The 21,344-nt window shown below is 43.6% G+C and overlaps 1 protein-coding gene across 1 annotated transcript in view; it reads right to left on the bottom strand.

Annotated features, from left to right (window-relative positions):
• Nucleotides 1-1,434: 1,434 nt before the first annotated feature.
• Nucleotides 1,435-21,344, bottom strand: part of PTPRJ (protein tyrosine phosphatase receptor type J) — a 171,640-nt gene continuing 151,730 nt past the window's right edge. Inside the window, exons 14-24 of the mRNA XM_067037241.1 lie at nt 20,777-20,864; nt 18,389-18,430; nt 17,858-17,866; nt 17,670-17,757; nt 17,021-17,111; nt 14,865-14,938; nt 14,623-14,757; nt 11,576-11,695; nt 8,804-8,964; nt 7,113-7,248; nt 1,435-5,064 (exon numbers count right to left, since the gene is read on the bottom strand). Of these exons, the coding sequence (XP_066893342.1) occupies nt 4,906-5,064; nt 7,113-7,248; nt 8,804-8,964; nt 11,576-11,695; nt 14,623-14,757; nt 14,865-14,938; nt 17,021-17,111; nt 17,670-17,757; nt 17,858-17,866; nt 18,389-18,430; nt 20,777-20,864 (1,103 nt within the window). The 3' untranslated portion in view covers nt 1,435-4,905. The remainder of the gene's footprint in view (nt 5,065-7,112; nt 7,249-8,803; nt 8,965-11,575; nt 11,696-14,622; nt 14,758-14,864; nt 14,939-17,020; nt 17,112-17,669; nt 17,758-17,857; nt 17,867-18,388; nt 18,431-20,776; nt 20,865-21,344) is intronic.

Here is a 21,344-nt window from a genome sequence, read left to right as displayed (position 1 = left end):
GGTACACCTAACTCTCACTGTTGTGGCCTCTCCCGTTGCGGAGCACAGGCTCCGGATGCGCAGGCTCAGCGGCCATGGCTCACGGGGCCCAGCCGCTCCGCGGCACGTGGGATCCTCCCGGACCGGGGCACGAACCCATATCCCCCGCACCGGCAAGCGGACTCCCAACCACTGAGCCACCAGGGAAGCCCCTAGACTGTCCACTTCTTACGGGCAGGACTTGTACTGCGTCCACCCTTTGTGTCCCTGATGGACCCGAGGAGGGGGCACTGCCGCCGTCCAAACAGTAAACAAGTCAGGGGTTGAGTGGAGAGCGCGTTACGACACTTTCTCCTTGACACGATGTCGCTGCACTGCCTTGTGTGTGAGAGCCAGTTGGTGCATCTGGGTGTGAAATGCTATTTTTCTCCGTATTTTCATCATCTAACATACTGAAGATGTTATTTACGTATGTTGTTTGTCTGCCTCCTCTTACCAGGGTGTAAGTTCCATGAGGACAGAGATTTCTGTCCCTTTTGTTCACAGTAGGACCCTCAGCCACCAAGGTGTAGTGGCTGGTGTATAGCAGGTACTCAGTACATCACTGTTGAATGGATTAATTTGTTTCAGGGGCAAGAGGAATAAAAGAGATCTTAGAATCATCTCAGTCTACTTAAGAGTTTGCATCGAGGCATAAGGGGGCGAGACGAAAGAAAAAGTACCCCAAACTGCCACAGTCTGCCAGCAATTCCAAGATTCCCCAAATCCATCAACCAGAAAACCCTCTAAAAATCCTGGAGGCTTGCCTAAGGCATAGAAGCCACCCCCAAGTGGGTGTCTGTCCATCTGCAGACCCACGTCCGACCCTCTGTGAGCACAGGCAGCCACCCCCGAGCTGCACACTCACGTCCCCCAGGTCTCCACTCCATCACCCTCTGTGTGTGTTTTGGGCTGAATTATGTGCCCCCAAAGTTCACCTGTTAAAGTCCTAAGGCCCAGTGCCTCTGAATGCAACTGTATTTGGAGACAGACTCTTTCAAGAGGTGACTAAGGTACAATGAGGTCACTAGGGTGCGCTGTAATCCATTGTGACTGCTGTCCTTATAAGAAGAGATTAGGACACACAGAGGGACCACCGCGTGAAGACAAAGGGAGAGATGGTCACCCACCAGCCGAGGAGAGAGGCCTCAGAGGAAACCAACCTGCTGACACCTTGATCTCAGACTTCTAGCCTCCAGAACTGTGAGATGATACATTTCTGTTGTTTAAGCCCCCCAGTCTGTTGTACTTTGTTACAGCAGCCCTAGCAAACCGAAACGAGGTGGGAAAAATCCCAAGGGAAACGTGTTTTTGTTAAGGATGCCCCAGCTGAATGCAGGAAACTAAACGGCTAGAGAAGTGAAACGATGTGGACATAAAGCAAGGAGGGGGAGAGTCAAACAGAGGCATAATGTGTTGACATTTTTTATATTTGGTATTTATAAGTCTTTAAAAAAATTTTTTTTTCAGGCCATTTTTTTCCTTAAAAAACAAACCAAAAAAAAAAAAAAGCAACCAACAGCAAATACTCTGTACAAGGATAACAAACATTAGAAATATGCATCATTCCAAAATAGTTACAAGAAAATTACAGTTTTAGAGTCCACATCAGCATATCCTCTTCATAGGTGCCCCCAAGGGAAAGAAAGCTACAGTATGTTAAATACTCGACTGCTACACATAGTCTGAAAACTCAGAACTTGGACTTTGGAGGCAAAGCAACATCAGTCACCAAGATTTGTTTAGCTCAGCAAGTGCAATCAAGCATTTCAAAAGAAAACCTGGCTTTTTCATCCCAGATGAAAAGCGAACATGAATCACTGGCATAGTTGGCCCCAACCCCAGGAGCCTATGACTTGGTGATGCCCAAATCCAGTGCGGTCGATTATGCCAAAATCTAATGGTTGTTACACGGCCACAGGGAACAGACCCAAGTGTCACTTCCTACTCGTGCCAATCATCACAAGATTTAACTTTGCAGACAACATGTCCTTGCTCTTGGGAGAAGACATCAATGGCCCCAACCCCCCAAACTAACTCACCCCATCCTGGCTGCTTTCCTGTATGCAACTGTCAAATACCAAGCAAGGGCAATACACCATCCCCGCGATTCCACTGGACTCCCCAAAGTTTAGTGCATTGTTCACTGTTCCATTGTTCCTGGAAGGGTTGCGGGCAGGAGCTCAAAAGCACTTTTTCTTTTCTGGGACCAACCCCCAGCCCGGGTGTCCTTTATATTCACACATTAATCTTCCCTTTTCACTGTGCTATAAATACCCTCACCAACAACCCCCCCCACACCCTTGGCCCATCGCCAGGTCTCTTCAGGATGCAGAGAAGCATCGTGACCTTCGTGTGACCTGCCCATTTGGAATCCAGGCCTCTCCACCACAAGCCTTCCTCCCAGGATTGAGAATGACGTCTGAGAGTGGCTGCCGCCCGTTTCCCAAGATCATCCCAAGCAGAAGGGAGGAAGAGCTCTGGTTTTTGCATTTTGACACAATATGTTTATGATTATTGTTGCTTTCATCTTTTAAAAGAATTTTTTGAGTTAAGTCCTTCCCTCCGACTTCTCCATGGCAGCAGTAGTGATGTGGGCAGGGCATGTATCTACATGGGATTTGGTACACGGGCACCCATCACCGTGGTTTCCTGACAGATTGGAGTGCGAAGGGGTGTGACCCACAGAACTGCTGCCTGAACAGGGACCACTGAAGAAGTTCCAGAACTCTCCAGGATCTGCGTGCAAGGGGCAGCCTTCCAAGTGTGAAGGCTTGGAAGCAATCGCCCAAACCCAACTTCACTCAACACCCCGGGACGGCACGGCTTCCCTGATGCAGACCTTCAGAGCCAAAGAGGAGGACCCAGCCTGGCCTGGCCTGGCCAGCCCACTCCTCGAAGGGCCTGAGACTGAACAAACTGCTTTCTACCAAAGAGAGCAAAGGATTCAGCAAAAAGTGCAATTTCCATTTGGGAAGTAAGGTTCTCCCAAAACACGACACCATCACCACTGCTCCTTTATTCCTTTCAGTACCTCAAAGGGAGAGGGAGACAAAAAGATGTGCAGCACTCGACCTCTGAACCGAATCGCGGTGGTTCCCCCTTCGTGACCCTAAAATACCCAACTGTCCCAGTCAGTGATCAAAGTGCCGGTGAGTTAAGGAGCATGGCAGGGTCAGGAGACAGGCTCCCACAGATCCACGGTGAGCAGGGCACGCCACTCCCGTTTTCAGTAGGACACATCGTCCTATGTTTACAGCAGGATTTATGACTGTGGGAAACGCCACAGGACTCCAGGGAGTTGGTCATTCCTTCATAAGACCTTGTACACTTCATTGCCTATTGGAGGAGAAACTCAACACATCTTCAGAATATAACCTGAGCCACAATATAAAATAAAAAGAAACAAATCCTTTCGTGTTAATGCCTTGAGAAGTTTACAGATTATGTACCAATAAAATAAATCCACATAGATTCTGAAATTCTCGGTGGATACACATACCTGAAAGCCAAAAACAACAACAAAAATCAATCTACATTTTTAAAAAATCAAAGTAATTACAGCAGCAGTATAGTGAAAAGAAGTTTTAAAAATAATAATTACATCTTTGATACAGATTCGAACTTTGTACACCTCAGTTCCAAGGAATGACTGTTTTAAGAGTTTAGTATATATATATATCTATCTATCTATATATATATACACAGCAGATACGGGAATGTGTCACTGCAGATACAGACTAAAGCCAGTAGACTCTACGGAAGGAGGGATTCATCTGACACTGTTTTCACACGGAAGTGTTTGCAGATTGCCACGCTTTTAAAAACACACACACATACACAGACACACAGAGACACATAAAATGCCAACCTGAGTAAAACGTACTAAAAACCTAGAGCATCATGAATCACTAAGTCACATATTGCACCTTTAAATAATCCTTCTTACCACATTACAGAAATGAGAAAAAAAGATCAAATGGGGACAATAAAAGGTTATCGTGTCACTGAGGGGTTGGTCCCTCTGCTTCCCCCCGACCTTCCCCCACCCCGAAATTCTCACGGTGATAATTTAGTCTCCACTCTTGCTTAGCCAATGGGCAGAAAATGTGGCCATCAGAAGTGTCTTTGGGGAAAAATAGGAGGGGAAAAGGGAAGAAAGAATAGAGCACAAAACAGGGGATGGGGGAAGTTGGGGAGGATCTCCTCTAATCAAATGAGAGCAGGAAGGTTACTAAGAAGGCTGAACCTCTGATACTAAACTACTGTTTAAATAGTCCACATAGTCCAATGATGAGATTCAATACAAAAATAGAGATCTACTGAGTTTTACCTGTGGAAGCATAATTCAGAGAAGGCACATGTTCAAATAGAAAACCCAGGCAGGAGAGGTACCACGTGGCCCTCCCTACATGATAATCATCCACAATTATGTATTTTCCATCAGCTAGATTCCAAGATACAGTAGGTAAAAATAGACCTCTGATACTTAAAATATATTCAACCTAACACAATCCTGGCTTTAGCGTGTGAATCATATAAAATAGTCTTTTTTTAAAAGAATGTCTTGTAAAAGAAAAAAAAAAATCATAGCTCACTTTTCCTGGTGTTCTGCAATTCTCAAGAAAAAAAAAAAGTGAACTCATCTCACCCACTGATAATCAGAAACGTAGTTGATTTGCTCACCACCCATCCACAGCCCCTGACAGCCCCAACTTCTCATTTGTCATGCTTCACATGTGCAGCTTCACACTCTCAAATTAGTTCTAACAAAACGGAACAAAGAATTAGGGTACTAGACATATAAAAACATGTCAACATCGGGGCATTTTCCTTTGCTGTGGGTGTGACGGTCTGGGTAACGCCAGAAAGGTTTTCCTTTGGAATTTAGGCAATGTAACCATTTGTCTTTCCGAACGCGGTCACCGGTGCAAGGTTTTCGTAGATTGCCATCGCAGTTGTGTTCTGGTAGATGAGATCTACTTTCGAGTCCTTCTGGGATCTGATAATATCCAAAACACACTGATTGAGGAAAACATACTGGTCCTGTTAGAAACAGAAAGAGAGAAAACAAATGAGCACAGGTCCCGAAGATGGGCACCCAAGGTTTTTTTCAAACAGATTACCGCCCTCCAACCCCACCCACCCCGCGGCAGACACTCCAAGCTCACTTAGGTCAAGGGGTAATAACATGGTGGTGAAATCTGAAACCACAGACGGCAAGGTTCTTCTCATTAATGGTCCTCAATGAGAGCAGTGCACTCCTCCCCGCACCTCCCCGCACCTCCCCGCACCAAGGAAAAGTACCGGAATCTTGGGGAATCTTGGCGAAGGGCAAAGAAAGAATGTGGAGGAAATAATGCACTAAGAAGTCCGGCAGGGTTTTCTTGGCTAGGGAGGATGTGAAGAATTGAGTAAGCTGTGATTCTCAACAGAGGAGGTGGGTTAAAGGGGGATGATCAGGGCTGAGTTGGGGGTCCCCATCCTGAAGGAGGTGTACAGACAGGAGTAATGATTGGGGTAGACCTGAAGGTCCCCATGCTTCAGGCAAAAGCACATCAGAATCTGCAGGTAGCCATTAAAAAGAGGAAGACAGGGTGTATGCTGAAAGACATCCATGATGCTGTTAGAGGGGCAGCATTACCGACAAAATAAGATCCAGCTTTTAAAACATGCTCTGTGTGTGTGTGTGTGTGTGTGTGTACATTTTTTTAACAGAGGTACATAAAGAAGCCTGTAAAGATACATGCAAGCTGTAAATACTAGCTACCTCTAGGGAGTGGAATTGGGGAAGAAAAAGTAAAAGAGAAAAATGTCCTCTGTATAATCCTGTACTGTTAAATTTTTTTTGATATGAACAAATTTATATTATTTTCAAAATATTTTTTAAAGGGATGAGAAAATTTGTAAGCAGGTATAAGATTTCTGTGTTTCTCAAAAGCAGATAAAAGATTGAGAACTACGACTCTCTATATTAATTACAGCAGAAAATAGAAGATCTCTGTCCCCACCAACGGAGGAGGTGACTTCCACTCTTCCCAGCACAGCCACGCTGCATCACCCCAAAGCACACAATGCACCCAGGTCTCCGGAACATTCCCGGCTGGACTCAGAAACACAGCACATACTCGTAGAGTTCTGGATTGGTTCAGGAGGACGGCCTGATACAAGATGAATATTCTGCTCTATCCTGGCCAGGGAAGCATTCATCCTGACAGCTTTGAGGAAGGCTATTTCCCAATACACGTGTTGAGAACATGCCTTGAACACATCGTTTATCAGGAACATTTCAGGGAAAGCCAAACCCAACAGTGTGACATAAATGACACTGTAGATATTAAGCATGCATTTTCCCAATTGGTCACCATCCTCCCGTAGCTATGACGACTGATGTTCTTTAACATTTACAAGGCAGGATGAGGCTACATCGCTGTGTTGAAGCTTAAAGCAGCATTATCCTATTTTGTATCATTAATATTTGACAAGTCCATTCCATCAGCTTATTTTAAGAATGGTCAGACCTTCTTAGAAATCAAGAGTTGAAAAGACCAGTTTTACGAGTTTAAAACCCAGAAGCCAAAGTTCAAAGACTTGCTAAGATTATGTGGTGAGTCAGTGGCAGCAAGCTGAGGAATCCTGATACTGTCTCGGTTTGTAGCTCCTTTGCTGCTATCGGGACACTGCACCGGGTATCGTGGGGTAGTTCAACCCCACATCACTTTAAGGTCTTGAAAGAAATCCACCTCGGGCTTCCCTGGTGGCGCAGTGGTTGAGAGTCCGCCTGCCGATGCAGGGGACGCGGGTTCGTGCCCCGGTCCGGGAAGATCCCACATGCTGCAGAGCGGCTGGGCCCCGTGAGCCATGGCCGCTGAGCCTGCACGTCCGGAGCCCGTGCTCAGAGGCCACAGCAGTGAGAGGCCCGCGTACGGCAAAAAAAAAAAAAAAAAAAAAAAAAAAAAAAAAGAAATCCACCTCACAGCCAAGAGCCAGAAAGATCTGGAAGGGTAGAATATTTTAACACAAGTGTGTGACATGATGCCATCTTTTAAACACAGACGGGAGGGGGAATTGTCAGACACAGGCATTGGGCTCACCTCTGTTTGAACCATTAAAGGCCTGTGCATTCGAAGGTCATACACAATCCCGTACACATCCACAGTGTTCTCGTCCTCTATCTGATAGATAAGACGATCGATGGCGATGAAAGTGCCCGTCCTTCCCACCCCAGCACTGAAAAAAAAGGGGAAATGAGCATATGAGCATGGGTTACCTCTACTGTAAAACTCCCATTTCCCCATTTATACATATATCTTACTCTCCTCCGCTATCAGGCTTTGAGGGTCAAGCCCAGGACCATTACCAACTGGCTCAGTTGAAACCCTTCAAGTCAGACTGTACTAGCTTAGAACTGGGGCCCAAGTCCTCAAATTACTTTCATGTCAAATGCCACAAATAACACACCTCGGTAGAGCGTCTTGAATCTCAGTCCCATTCAAGTCGCCACTGTATCTAGGATGTCAGGTTTCATCAATTTACTCCCCAGAGGACAACAAGGTCCCTCCCCTCTTCTGTCCTAAAATCAATTCCTTCAGCTTCAAAGCTAATTTCTTATTGTTCTGGAGGAGAGGGTGGCAAACTTTTTCTGTCAAGGGCCAGAGAGTAAATATCTTCAGCTTTGCAGACTTTGCAAATCCACTCTTTCTGCCACTATAACAAAAAAGTAACTAGAGACAATATGTAACCAAATGGACATGGCTGTATTCCAATAATACTGTAGTTACAAAAACAGGCAGCCAAATAGACTGTGGTGATGCTTTCGCAGGGGTACACTCATCTGCAAACTCATCAGGTTGTATTCAGTAATTTACGTGCAGTTTTTATATGTGGAAAAAATATTTTTAAATAAATAAAATGAACTAGAGTTATGTGTTTCAACACTGTAAAATAGCAAACCAAAATGCTAAACAAAACAGGTTGTAGAATGATGAATACTTTATAAAATAAAAGTTTAAAGCTATATAAAACCATAGAGTTGGGCTTCCCTGGTGGTGCAGCAGTTGAGAGTCCGCCTGCCGATTCAGGGGACATGGGTTCGAGCCCCTGTCCGGGAAGATCCCACGTGCCGCGGAGCGGCTGGGCCCGTGAGCCACGGCCACTGAGCCTGCGCGTCCGGAGCCTGTGCTCCGCAACGGGAGAGGCCACGACAGTGAGAGGCCCGCGTCCCGCAAAAAAGTAAATAAATAAAAAAAAATAAAAAATAAAACCATAGAGTTATGAACATATGTAATAAAATATAAAAGCATGGAAGGGAATGATACAGATCAACTTTAGGACCACATTCACCTAGGTAAGAAGACGAATGGGATAGGAGACTAGTAAGCAGAGACTTTAATTATATCTCTAATGTATTATTAACAAAAAGAAACATATATGGCATCATGTTGTGCTTGATTAAATTATTATTCTCCATACTTTTGTAAGGTTGAAATATTTCAAAACAAACGATTATAAATAAGAAAGAAATGAAAATATATTATGATTTTTTTTTTTTTTTAATACAGGCAGGTGACCAGATCTGACCCACAGGCTATAGTTTGCCAACCCCCGTTCTAAAGTCGAAGGCTTAGGGAATAAGCCCTAATTCCTTATTGGTCCCTTATCCAAACCTTTCTTGAATTTGTAAATACCTATTGCATTCCCTCGTAGGGTTTTTTTTTTTTTCCAAAAGTGTCCATATTTATAATTACGTTTGAAATCTGTCACACACGGACAGCCATCTGCGTACCTGCAGTGCACCAAAATCGGTGACTCAGGGGGACTCTGCTTCATGTAGTCACGAACAAGGTACCGGAAGTTGATGAGCAGGTCAGTGGTGTCGGGAACGCCATGGTCAGGCCACGAGGTGAAATGGAACTGACGCAGAGGGTGACTCTCACTTGTCTGGATCTAAAAGCCAAGAAAAGATGTAAGATCCGGAGAGAAAGGCAAGCTAGATCAAGCAGTACCTGAAGACTGAACTGCACGGCTCAGCTGAAAGGCAGCTCAGCAGAAGTGGTTATGGACCACAAATTAGAATTGTACATGGGTACAACAGCTGATAAAGTGCTTGCAGGGACTTCGACGTACTCATCAAATCCTCGTAACACGCCAAGCAGGAGGGTTTATCATCCCCCTTTAAAGAAGGAGGAGAAAGGTTCCAAGAAGTGAAACAACTTCTCTAACACTCAGCTCAGAGGCGGAAGTTGCTCCTCCTGCGATTTTGAGGTCAGGATCTTCCCCTCCCAATCCAGCCTCCTGCCAATAGTGTGCTCACATTCTTACACCTGCACCTCCTTAGAGCTTCATAAACCCCATCCCTTGAGCCCACCTGGAAATGTCACTGACCAAAAATGAATTTATACAAATACAACTATGATAGCCAGTGCCTTCGGGGCAAGAACTGTCTCAAAATGCACGTCTTACGAAGAATTTAATAAAGTGATAGGCAACTGGTAAGCACCAAGTAAATATTTAGAACTGTAGGGGTTTGAGAAAGGGCTCCCCTTGAAAAGCATCTATTCTGACTTCAGATTGACAATAGAAAGTGAGCTTATTATAACAGAGTTAGTTGTTATTATACAGACTGGTTTCCTACATGGACCAAAGCACATACCTTTAATTATCAGAACTCCGCCCAGGCTGGGCCATTCCCATTCCTGATTCAACTGTACTCATTATGCCTATACCTGGGCACTGGCCTCACCTGTGTGTACCTACATCTGGACTGCTGGCATTTCCATCTTCTTTACGACAGCTACCCTTTGAAGCTTTTTTAAAAAATGTATATACATTATAAAAGCAGTACATTCACATTATTCAAAACGTGGAAGACAGTAAGAAAAGGGCAGCGAGGGAAGAGGGTACTGTGAAGTCCCGTCACGCGTGAACATAACATTCACAGATTTAATTATAAGTACTCATCCAAAGAAAGAAAACCAACCGTGAGAGAAAAGAGGGGAGAAGGAGAGAGCTGAGGGGAAGGTCAGATTTTCAGTATTATCTCCACAGAAGAGCAGAGAGGCTCAGGTTAGAGGTGGTAGTCAAAGGACACTTTCAGCCCTATCACTTAGGTTCCCACTTTTTAAAGGGAAAATATATTTATGCATTTTGTACAATTTAAAGTAAAGTATTAAATGCCAGGTGGTATCCTAGATTGGATCGTGAACTGGAAAGGGCTTTAGTGGAAAACTATGAAATGAGAATGAAGTCTGGAGTTTAGTTAATAAAAATAATAATAATCGTAATTTTTTTAAATGATGTGGACAATTCTACCCACAATTCCCCTCCACGAGGGCGAACTCCAAGCAGTGAAAGCAACCAAGGATAAGGCAGTTTAAAATGGGTGAAATCTATAGAAATAAGTATGACATTTTAAGGGATTCTCAGCTATGGTGAACTGCACTATTTATGTGACCCATTCAATACATGATTAACTGCTTTGACGGCATCTCCAGGAGAGGAATTGAAATAAGTATTAATGGAGGCCAGAGCCTTTGAGACACAGCAAAGAGTTAATATACTACAACAGTGTAGCATGAAATGACTCGTGAAATCTTCAAGGATAATTCTACTTCCAGGCTTTTCTTTCATGCACTATTCATCATGTGCATAACATTTTGTCTCCTAGTATATTTCCCTTAATTACACTCTAACTTCTCCTCATGGTAATTATGCAGTCTCCATAGCCATCATTTCTAATAGCTGAATAATGATTCAGCGACTAGATAACCTATAGTTTCATTATCTACACTCCGAAAGCTAGATATTTGCATGGTTTCCAAATTCCCCCCCCCATTATAAATAATACTCAGATTCATCTTTATGAAGAATAAGCCTTCTCCTATTTCAGATTATTTCTTTAGGGCAGATTCTCAAACTTGGAACCACCAGATCAAAGGGGGATGGATACTGTTATGCCTTTGATATGAACGGCAGAGGGTTATATCGATTTATGCAGCCATCAAAAGTATCAATGTTGCTCATGACACTGGTTCTATTTTTAAACATCCTTAAAAAAATTAAAAGGACACATAAACTGACTTCCTAGAATGCCTACACAATTTAACTGCATTTGTTTTCATAACGTTTGGGGGGAAGGGAGGCCATGCGTATATGTCCTGGAATCCTATTATTGTAACTGTCATTATAAACTATTCCAACAGCAAATGGCCACTCCTGGTGTCATATTTCCAACCAAATAATCCAAAACGGCCTTGACTTGTAACAAAAATTCTATGAGCAGGTCACATGGAAGTGGAAGGAAAGGAGTACAGATACTGAGCCATGCTCTTAAGATTCACTTTATTTAAGAACTTAGGAAATTCTCTTTAAGAAAGCAAAGCCAAAGGTTTGCCTTAGAGTATATGCAGACATGGATTGTTTTATTCTGTAAAGAAAAAAGCAAAAATTTAATTCTGATGCATACAAAAATTGGTTAATACCAACCTAAAAAGTATCAACCCAAGATTTATATATGTTAATGTTATATGAGACTTATCCTTCTTGACCTTTTACTTACATTTTTCACTGTGAAGTCTCTGACGGTCCATTCTGGTAGAACAATTTCTGACGTCATCGCCACCGTTATGTCCCCGTAGTCCTGAGCCTGCTTGGAGGGCCAGTACTCCTCACATTTGGTCTAAAATAAAATGTGTTTTTATACAAAGACTCAGATCAAACCGTCTACCATCACGAAAGCCTCACAAGGAGACCAGATATTGAAAACTAGCACCGTCCAGGGTCTGAATCCATCCCTTAGGTGGGTTCTGTCTGACCCTTGGAATTTTGTGTTTTTTTTTTTTAAATTTACGGTTCCTGCCAACTCTTTTAAATTGGAAGTTTTCCCCTAAAAATCCAGATTTCTGGCTTCTTTTGAAAAATCAGAAGATCTAGCCAACACTGAGCCCCCATTTCTGCACAAAAACTGACTCAGAGCTAAGCAGCAGCTGCTCCTTCACAGGGGACACCGTGCCCACCCAGCTCCCCCAGGCCTACAGCAGCCATCCCACTAACTGCTACCTGAACTAAACTTCCCTGACTGACCTATAACCCTAAGGAGCAGAAGAAATGAGAACTTTTCCCAATACTTTTAGATACACACTAATTGCAATACAAATATGGACACCAATAAAGAGAATCAGATTAAATCATTTGGGGGTCTTTGATTTTTACAAAGTCAGTGGGCAGATGTGAACAGAAATAAAAATCAGGAAACAACTGCTCTCTGAGGCTATCTGAATCTCCATTTAGTAACTGACTGAAAACACACACACACATATATACACACACCCTCTCTCTACACTTTCCAAAGTGTGCTCTCCTGCAATGGTTCCTAACCCTGACTGATATCTGACTCACCTCGGAGGTTTGTTTTGCTTTAAAAACAGATACCTGCTTCCCACCTCCAGAGATGCTGACTCTGACCCAGGGATCTGGATTTTTTTAAAAGATCCTGGCTTCTGGACCACTGCTCCAAGAAAGAACACAGGACTGGGACACACACCGACATGGAGATTTTGCCCAGGTTGTCTCTTACCCGATGGATTTATGTTGCTACCTTGCAGGCAAGTTCTTAAACTCTAAGCTTCAGTCTCCTCATCTATAAAATAATAACACCTCACAGGTGCAGAAAATACACTGGCTCTCTTCCCCTTTCACCCAGGGTCAGTAACATCCACCTCTCTCCCGACTGATGATGAACAAGGACCCATTAAATTCATATTCTTGTTCTTCGTTAATTTAACTACGTCGTTTTCATTTATCTAACAGATATTTAGGAGAATGTTCCATGTGTGAGGCCCTGGGCTCAACAGCACCATAAAGTTTATCTGCATTCATAAGCAATGGCCTTTCGTTTGCATGATAACCTGTTCTAATGCAAGAAGCGTGTGCAGGACCCAACCTTCTGGGTCACAAATAATATGAAAAAGGGAACCACCTCTTAACTGTTCTTTCTTACCTTTCCCTCCTCCAACCCCAGCCCCTAGCACAGGACCTTAACATACTTGGGGCTGGATAAACATCTGCTAAATTAAAGTGAAAGAACAGAACATTGAAAGAAATGATGCCCAGGGACTTCCCTGGTGGCGCAGTGGTTAAGAATCGGTCTGCCAATGCAGGGGACAGCGGGTTCGAGACCTGGTCCAGGAAGATCCCACATGCCGCGGAGCAACTATGCCCGTGCGTCACAACTATTGAGCCTGGGCTCTAGAGCCCGCTCGCCACAACTAGAGAAAACCTGCATGCAGCAACGAAGACCCAACGCAGCCAAAAATTAAATAAATAAATAAATGCTCTACTACTGAAAAAAAAAAAAAAAGAAATGATGCCTTACAGGTTGGCACTATCTCCGGTACAGCGCTACCCAAAGCATGCACCCTGGGGGAACTGTCAGAAATGCAACTGGGGGGCTTCCCTGGTGGCGCAGTGGTGGAGAGTCCGCCTGCCGATGCAGGGGACGCGGGTTCGTGTCCCGGTCTGGGAAGCCGCGGAGCGGCTGGGCCCGTGAGCCACGGCCGCTGAGCCTGCGCGTCCGGAGCCTGTGCTCCGCAATGGGAGAGGCCACAACAGTGAGGCCCGCGTACCGCAAGAAAAAAAAAAAAAAAAGAAAGAAATGCAACTGGGAGGTCCACCACAGACCCTCTGAATTAGAAACTCTGGAGGCGGAACCACCCTGCAGGTGACTCTGATGCACGTTAAACTTTCAGAACCACTGGCTTAGGGAGACTTGACTCCTTGGGACTTCCCTGGTGGTCCAGCGGTTAAGATTCCACCCTTCCAGTGTATTGGGAGGGCGGGGCACGGGTTCGATCCCTGGCTGGGGAGCTAGCACAGCCCAAAAAAGAAAAGGGACTTGACTCCTAAACTATTCTTCGAGTAACGAACCTACATGAAAAAATTCAGAAAGCACATTAGGTCCTATTCCTCAGGCACAGGCTTTCTGAATTTAGCGCATGTTTTTCAATTCTCCTTGGTCCACTTACGGAAAGATGGGATTTTATTACTAGAAGAAATCTTATCTTTGACGGAAGTGGCTGGGGGGGTTGCAGGCCACCAGAAGGGAGAGTGAACTGCTGAGACTTCTCTGGGGATACATCAGAAATTTTGCATAAAGAAAGGGTCCCAATGCTACAGACTAAGTTTGAAAATCACTGAGCTGGTCGAATTGGTCATCTCACAGGTCAGCTGGTTGCTCGGAGGCAGGGCGGGCTTTTGCACTCATTCACAGAGCTGATGAAGAACGGAGCTGCACGTGACTTCTTCTGCCTCACTAACCCAACCCCCGCTGTTCATTAATGCCAGCAGCGGGTGACTGAATGAATAGAGAACATTGCTCTCTGTCCACAAAGGAAGGTAATGATAACAAAGAATTTGTTAATGTTTTTCTAAAACTTTTCTCTTAGAGGAGAAAAAGTCAGAAAACACACGTCTCAGAACAGAGGTGCTAATGTTTGGGGGAGTGTTTTTTTTAAAAAAAAGACAAATCATTGTTAGGATACCCTCCCAGCACAGTAAATATGAATGAACGAATTGAACTGAATACTAATAAAAATAAAAGATACTTACCCTTCCCTGTTCAACACACTTGGTCAGCATGACAATGGCATAGACATTTTTCTCCCAAACCATACGCCAAAAATCTTTCAAAGTGTTGGGTAGAGGTCCTTGTGTGGCAATGAAATCTTTCTTGGAATGGTAGCCCTAAAAATGGAAAGCAGCACATACTCAACCTCAAAGAGACACAGCGAGAGGAGCTCCGAGGACCTCGTCCTGACCAGCCAACGCTAAGAGACCCACTCTCCACTTACAGGCATGTAGTTGGCATTGACGTAGTCATCGGTCGGATGGGCATGGACTGAAAGTTTGACGCGGGAAATATCGTCTGTGACGTTCAGAGAAAAAAGTTCCATATTAGAATAGAAGCAAAGGTGTGAGGTGAGTTGAATACAAGAGGAAAAAAGTACAAAATGGCAACACAGGGGCTCCATCACACCTTGAGGCTGCATGGCTTGGCATTTTACATCCACGACCTTATTTCATTCCCACAGTCACCAGATGTGACTACGGCACAGAGGAGTTACATGATCACCTGGGCAGAGCTAGTGGCAGAGCCACAGTCCGAACCCGGGCAGCCTGGCACCAGGTCCCAAGGTCTTAACCACTCCAGACCGCCTTCTCAGGTGAAACCAACTCTTACCATCCTTGGGTGAGTGCCATGAGCTAGGGAAGGCCCTCAGCAATGTCACTTATTCCTTATAACCACACTACAAGCTTCTGTGCCCATTTTAAAGAGGAGGAAACTGAGGGTCAGAGAGATTAAGTGATCTTTCCAAGCACTTTCATCTGGTGAATGGCAGTCAGAATTCAAATCCAGTGCCCTTTCCACTACAGCAGGGTAGATACTCAGTTAAGACTTTCACACTTTCTCTATTCTCATTTTTTTAAAGTTGTTACAAAAAGACAGTCCCAAATGCAAGAATAAACTGAATGTATCAGACTATTGTAAGTGGTATATGTGGAATCTAAGATATGACACAAATGAACTTATTTACAAAACAGAAACAGACTCACAGGCGTAGAAAACAAACATATAGTTATCAAAGGGGAAAGGGGGTGGGGGGATAAATTAGGAGTTTGGGATTAGCAGATTCAAACTACTATATATAAAATGGATAAACAACATGGTTCTGTATAACACAGTTATACTGAACTATATTCAATATCCTATAATAAACCATAATGGAAAAGAATATGAAAAAAAATGTGTGTGTGTATATATATAATATATATATATATATAAAATGGAATCACTTTGTTGTACAGCAGAAATTAACAGAACCTTGTAAATCAACTATACTTCGATTTTTTTTAAAAAAGACAACTATAAGTGAAAGGATGTGAAGCATAAAATTCTCATGTTTCCTATATACTGTCATCTCGAAAAACACCCACACAAAATTGTCCAACTCCAGAAATGAAATAATATCCTTAACATCTCAACCATCAGCCTGAGCTATAAGCAGCAGCTCCTATGTTTCCCTGTCTTTGACTATCCACTCTCTCACCCTCCCCTGAACAAACTAACAACAATTCTAAACCCAGTTACCAACATGAGTTTCAGCCTAAAATCTTCCCAATGAAAACAACAGCCAAACTCTGGATCTGAACATCTCCACAGACATCCACAAGAACAGGCCAATAATCCTGAGTTACCCCTCAAAGCGCAGAGCTGAGGCAGACCCCGACAGCCTGGTTTTAAAAGCGTTTCCCTCAGAACACGCATGAGTCAATGTCCGCTGTCAATGTAAGTGCTGGAGGGGCGGCGAGGAATGAAGAGAAAGAAGGGAGGAGCTAGAAAATCCTGAATCTGAACAGAAGTTAACATTTCAGGCCAGGAAAGAGAAACACAACTTCAAGTAAAACAGACAATTAAAAAAAAAAAAAAAAAAAAAGATAGGAATGAACCCAAATGTAAATTCATATTTAGCCATGGAATGTACGCAGCCAACCAGAGACGCGTCTGGACAAACGGAAAGCGTTACTCCCTGCCTGCCCTCCTCCTGCTCCCTTTCACTCCAGAACTATACTAACTGAAATAAAAGAGCTGTGGGAATAAAGGGGTTCAAAGCACAGACTCTGGCCTTTGCCCGGAATGAAAGTGACAGACCCGGTCCAAGTCTGGTCCCACCATGACTATCTGTGTGACTCTGGACAAACCACCTAGCGACTCTGTGCCTCATCTTCCTCATCTGCTAAGCGACTATTCTACTAGCTCTTTCATAAGGCTATTGTGAGGACTGAATTCAGTGGCATAGGCCTAAACGCCGTGCTTAGCACACAGAAGGTGACTAAGGAAGGGCTATGGAAGTGGTTAGTTCGTATCTGGATTCTTCTCCCCGCTACTGTTAGGGATGTGAGGCCAGTGATGGACAAAAGGGAAAGTAACGTGGAGAAAACAACTTACAGGGTACAACGTTATTATAGCGATTTTTTCCTCTGTTCTCAGCCAGTTCAGCTGCGTACTTAGGTAGACTAATTCCAACAAGCTTCAGATCCTAAAAACAGAACATAGGAGTTGTGCATTTACTCAGTGTTCAAGGGTTAGTTATACTACTCAGAGAATACGACAGAACAAAGTGGGAATGCAGAGATGTTATGGGTAACGTTGCCTCCCTCAAATAGATATGCAGAAGTTCTAACCCCCGGTACCTGTGAATGAAATCTGAGTTGAAAATACAGCTTTTGCAGACGGACTCAAGATAAGATGAGGTCATACTGCAGTAGGGCAGGGCCCTTCATGCAATGTCACTGGTGTCTTTATAAGAGGAGGAGAGACACTGAGATACAGACACACAAGGGAGACATGTGAAAATGGAGGTTATATGGCCACAAGTCAAGAATGCTTGGGGCTTCCAGAAGCTGGGTGAAGCAAGGAAGGATCCTCCCCCAAGAGGTTTCAGAGGGGCCCCCGGGGGACATGCAAGAGCTTCTCTCTCCCCTCAAAGAGGGCTGCCTCTCACCCAAAGCTTCACCATGAGACGGAAACAGGCAGTTTTCCAACTTTCAGGAAAAACGTGGAGCAATTAAAAAACACAACATTTATAGCCACATACTTCATATTCTTCCGCAAATCCACAGTTGGAGTCAGCTTGCTGTTTCTTAAAGTAGGCCTCAAAATTCTCCACTTTGATTAACTTGGATCTAGGAAAACAAAACAGGATTGTTTGCATTCAACCAAGTTCACACTCAAAATAGAAAAATACAAGTTTTTTTTTTTTTTTTAAGTGGAGAGTTTACTCACTTTTTAGGTCTTCATCATAGAAAAGGAAAGGAAAAAAAATAAGCAGTTAGAAAATAAACATCTTCCCAAAGAAAACCTATAGTACAACAGGCGGGTGGGCGGGCAGGCGGTGGCACTATAATGTTATTTACAAAACAATGAAATACGAATCAGGAAGTATGACTTCTAGACCCTGTTATATAACTGGTTGGTTTTGTGACTTTGAGCAAGTTCTCTCCTCCTAGATCTTCATAACCTTTTTTTAATCACAAAATATATATTTGTTGGTAGACTATACGGCAAAAGTATGGTTCCGCTTGCCATTGTACAACACGGCAAGGAAGCTAGCGTCAGGAGTCTAGGAAACATAGGTTCCTTGCAGAATAACAACTAATAAGAACTTCTGGATGATCAGGTCCAAACCTGTCAATCAGGAAAAATGGAAGCAGTTTCCATTAAAAAAAAAAAAAAAAAAAAAAAAACCCTCAAAATAGGCACCAAACAGATTGAAGAATTAAATGTATTAAAAGGTGCATAACTCTACAGACTTACTTAATTTGAGAAAAGGACACGTCATTGTTCTTGGCATCTTTCCTGTTTTGAAACAAACAAAAAAAGACCCATTAGATCAAAACAGCTTAATTCTGTGCTTTGTCCCCTTTGTGGATCTACAAAATGCCTTTTCGCTGAGCATTAGTTCATACGCAGCATTACATCCTGCTCACGAATACTAGGCTTAATGGTCTAAGCGGCAAATGCTGAGTATAAGCCTGTGAAGTTACTCTCTTTTATACCATCTAAGAGTATTGATGAAACTTACTCAAGCAGTGTGTAGGAATTCCTCTGGGTAAATACATATCAGCAGCATCACCCTAGCGTAAAGCCACACTCGTTATTTAGTGCTCTGGTTTTTGTTCTCTTGGTTTCTTATTCGTTTGGCTTTGGTTTTGGTTTTGGCTTTGAGAAAGCCTTTCTGGTAAAGTTAACGTAATAAACCAGAAAATACACCCAGTGTCGGCAAGGTGGTCGGGCACCTGGCACTCTCCTGTCCTGCTGGCTAAACCCCATGCTGGCGTTAAAAGAAAAAAAACTTTCCGGAAGGCAATTTCACAGCACGTATCAAAATTGATAACATGCATACCCACTGACCCAGCAATTACCCAGCTTGGAATTTAGCCTAAGGGAGTAATCATGAATGTGCCCAGATTTACACACAAGGATAAGCAACTGTGGCAAACAAACAAACAAACAAACAAAATACCTGAAAACATCAGGAAATTGGATGAGTAATTTCCATACAGCTGAATACTCAATAGCCACTTAAAATGAAGATCTGAAGCCGTCCACAATGTCTCGTGAACAAAGCAGGCCGGAAAATATGTATAACATGATTCTGTTTGTGGGGATGTGTGTGTGTATTTGCGTGAGTTTTGTAATCACATTGATGTTAAGAGTAGTTTTATATGGGTGTGATTATGGATTATTTCTTTTCTTTGCCCTTCTTTTCTGTTTTTTTGTTGTTTTTTTTAATTTTTTGCCGTAAATATGTAAAACTTTTCTTTTAATAAGAAACAATAAAGCTGTTTTTGACCCCTCCCTCAAAAAAAAATCAGAATCTAATGCAAAAAGATGTAATACGGGCACTGCCTGTCAACCCACGAGAGCAGGCGGTGGCAGAAGACCTGGCGTAGGCTGCATTAGAAACCCTGGGCCAGGATGAAATCCCCTGGTTGGCAGCACCCGATGACAGTGAATAGATCCCAGCTGATACACAGGCTTCACCCCTGCACGGTCAGGCAGGAGGGTGTGCAATGAAAAGCAAAGACCAGGTTCAAGTCCATTTCCACACTTCCTACACTCAGCTTCTGCATCCTTGCAATGGGGCTTGGGAGACCTGCCTCATAGAGCCTCATGCATGAGAGAATTCATGGAAAGCACAAGTCCAGGCACACAGTAAGTGCTCAAGACAGAGTTGCTATTTTTACTATTTAACTACCCCAAAGAGTAACTGTACAGATAAAATAGTAATAGCATAAGAGGTATAAGATACTGTCGAAGCACTTTTTTAAATGTAATGTCCCTCAGCATCACGAGTTAGGCACTGTTATCATCCCCGTATCATAGATTATCCAAGACATTAAAGCCAAGCTCCCTAACCGCCAGTCAGAGACAGAGCGTGTGTTCAAACTTAGGTGACTCTAAAACGCCATCTCTTAACACTCTGGTTTGTGAACTAGAACTCCTGTTTGAAAGCAGCCCCCTCTGTTGCAGTGTTTACCATGACTTAATGCTTTAAAACCCTCTAGCTCACAGGGACTTCCCTGGTGGTCCAGGGGTTAAGACTCTGAGCTCCCAAAGCAGGGGGCCTGGGTTCGATCCCTGGTCAGGAAACTAGATCCCACATGCGTGTCGCAACTAAGGTGCCCTGAAGCCGCAACTAAGGAGCCTGCCTGTCACAACTAAGACCCGGTGCAACCAAATAAATAAATATATTAAAAAAAATAGTAAATGCTTAAAAAAAATTTTTTTTAATAAATAAATAAAACCCTCCAGCTCAGAGACTAAGATGAAATAACACTGGCCAGATGGTGACGACTCTGGATGATGGGGATCTGGGGGCTCAATATACTATCCCTTCCACCTGTGTGACTGTCTGGTTACCCACAATACACAGCTCCCTTTAAAAGTAGGATATCAGGGGCTTCCCTGGTGGCGCAGTGGTTGAGAGTCCGCCTGCCGATGCAGGGGACACGGGTTCGTGCCCCGGTCCGGGAAGATCCCACATGCCGCGGAGCGGCTGGGCCCGTGAGCCATGGCCGCTGCGCCTGCGCGTCCAGAGCCTGTGCTCCGCAGCGGGAGAGGCCACGACAGTGAGAGGCCCGCGTACCGCAAAAAAAAAAAAAAAAGTAGGATATTATTGTTAACATAAGCAATAGTCACCTTTTCTTTCTCCAGAAGAGGAAGCCTCCTACGGCCACAATAACCAAGGCACCAAAGATACACCCAAACACTGCTCCACAGATGACACCTGGGAAAAGTCCAAATGGGAGGCACTTCAAGAGGTGTTCACAGACAACTGGAGAAGATCCTACTGAAGTGAAGTCAGTCAGAAAGAGGAAGACATGCCATATGATATCACTTTTATGAGGAATCGAAAATATGACAAAAATGAACCTATCTGTGAAATAGAAACAGACTCACAGACACAGAGAACAGACTTGTGGTTGCCAACGGGGAGGGAGGGTGGGGGAGGGAAGGACTGGGAGTTTGGGATTAGTAGATAAAAACCATTACACATAGGATGGATAAACAACAAGATCCTACTGTAGAGCACAGGGAACTATATTCAATAACCTGTGATAAAAAAAAAAAAAAAACTAAAAAAAAAAATCCTGTGATAAACCATAATGGAAAAGAATACAAAAAAGAATATATATGTGTATAACTGAATCACTTTGCTGTGCACCAGAAACTAACACAACATTGTAAATCAACTGTATTTCAATAA

This window comes from Kogia breviceps, chromosome 7 (genome assembly GCF_026419965.1).
Source record: "Kogia breviceps isolate mKogBre1 chromosome 7, mKogBre1 haplotype 1, whole genome shotgun sequence".
Classification (NCBI taxonomy): domain Eukaryota; kingdom Metazoa; phylum Chordata; class Mammalia; order Artiodactyla; family Physeteridae; genus Kogia; species Kogia breviceps.
The sequence above is the reverse complement of the archived record's forward strand: the minus strand, read 5'-3'. Positions and strand labels throughout refer to the sequence as shown.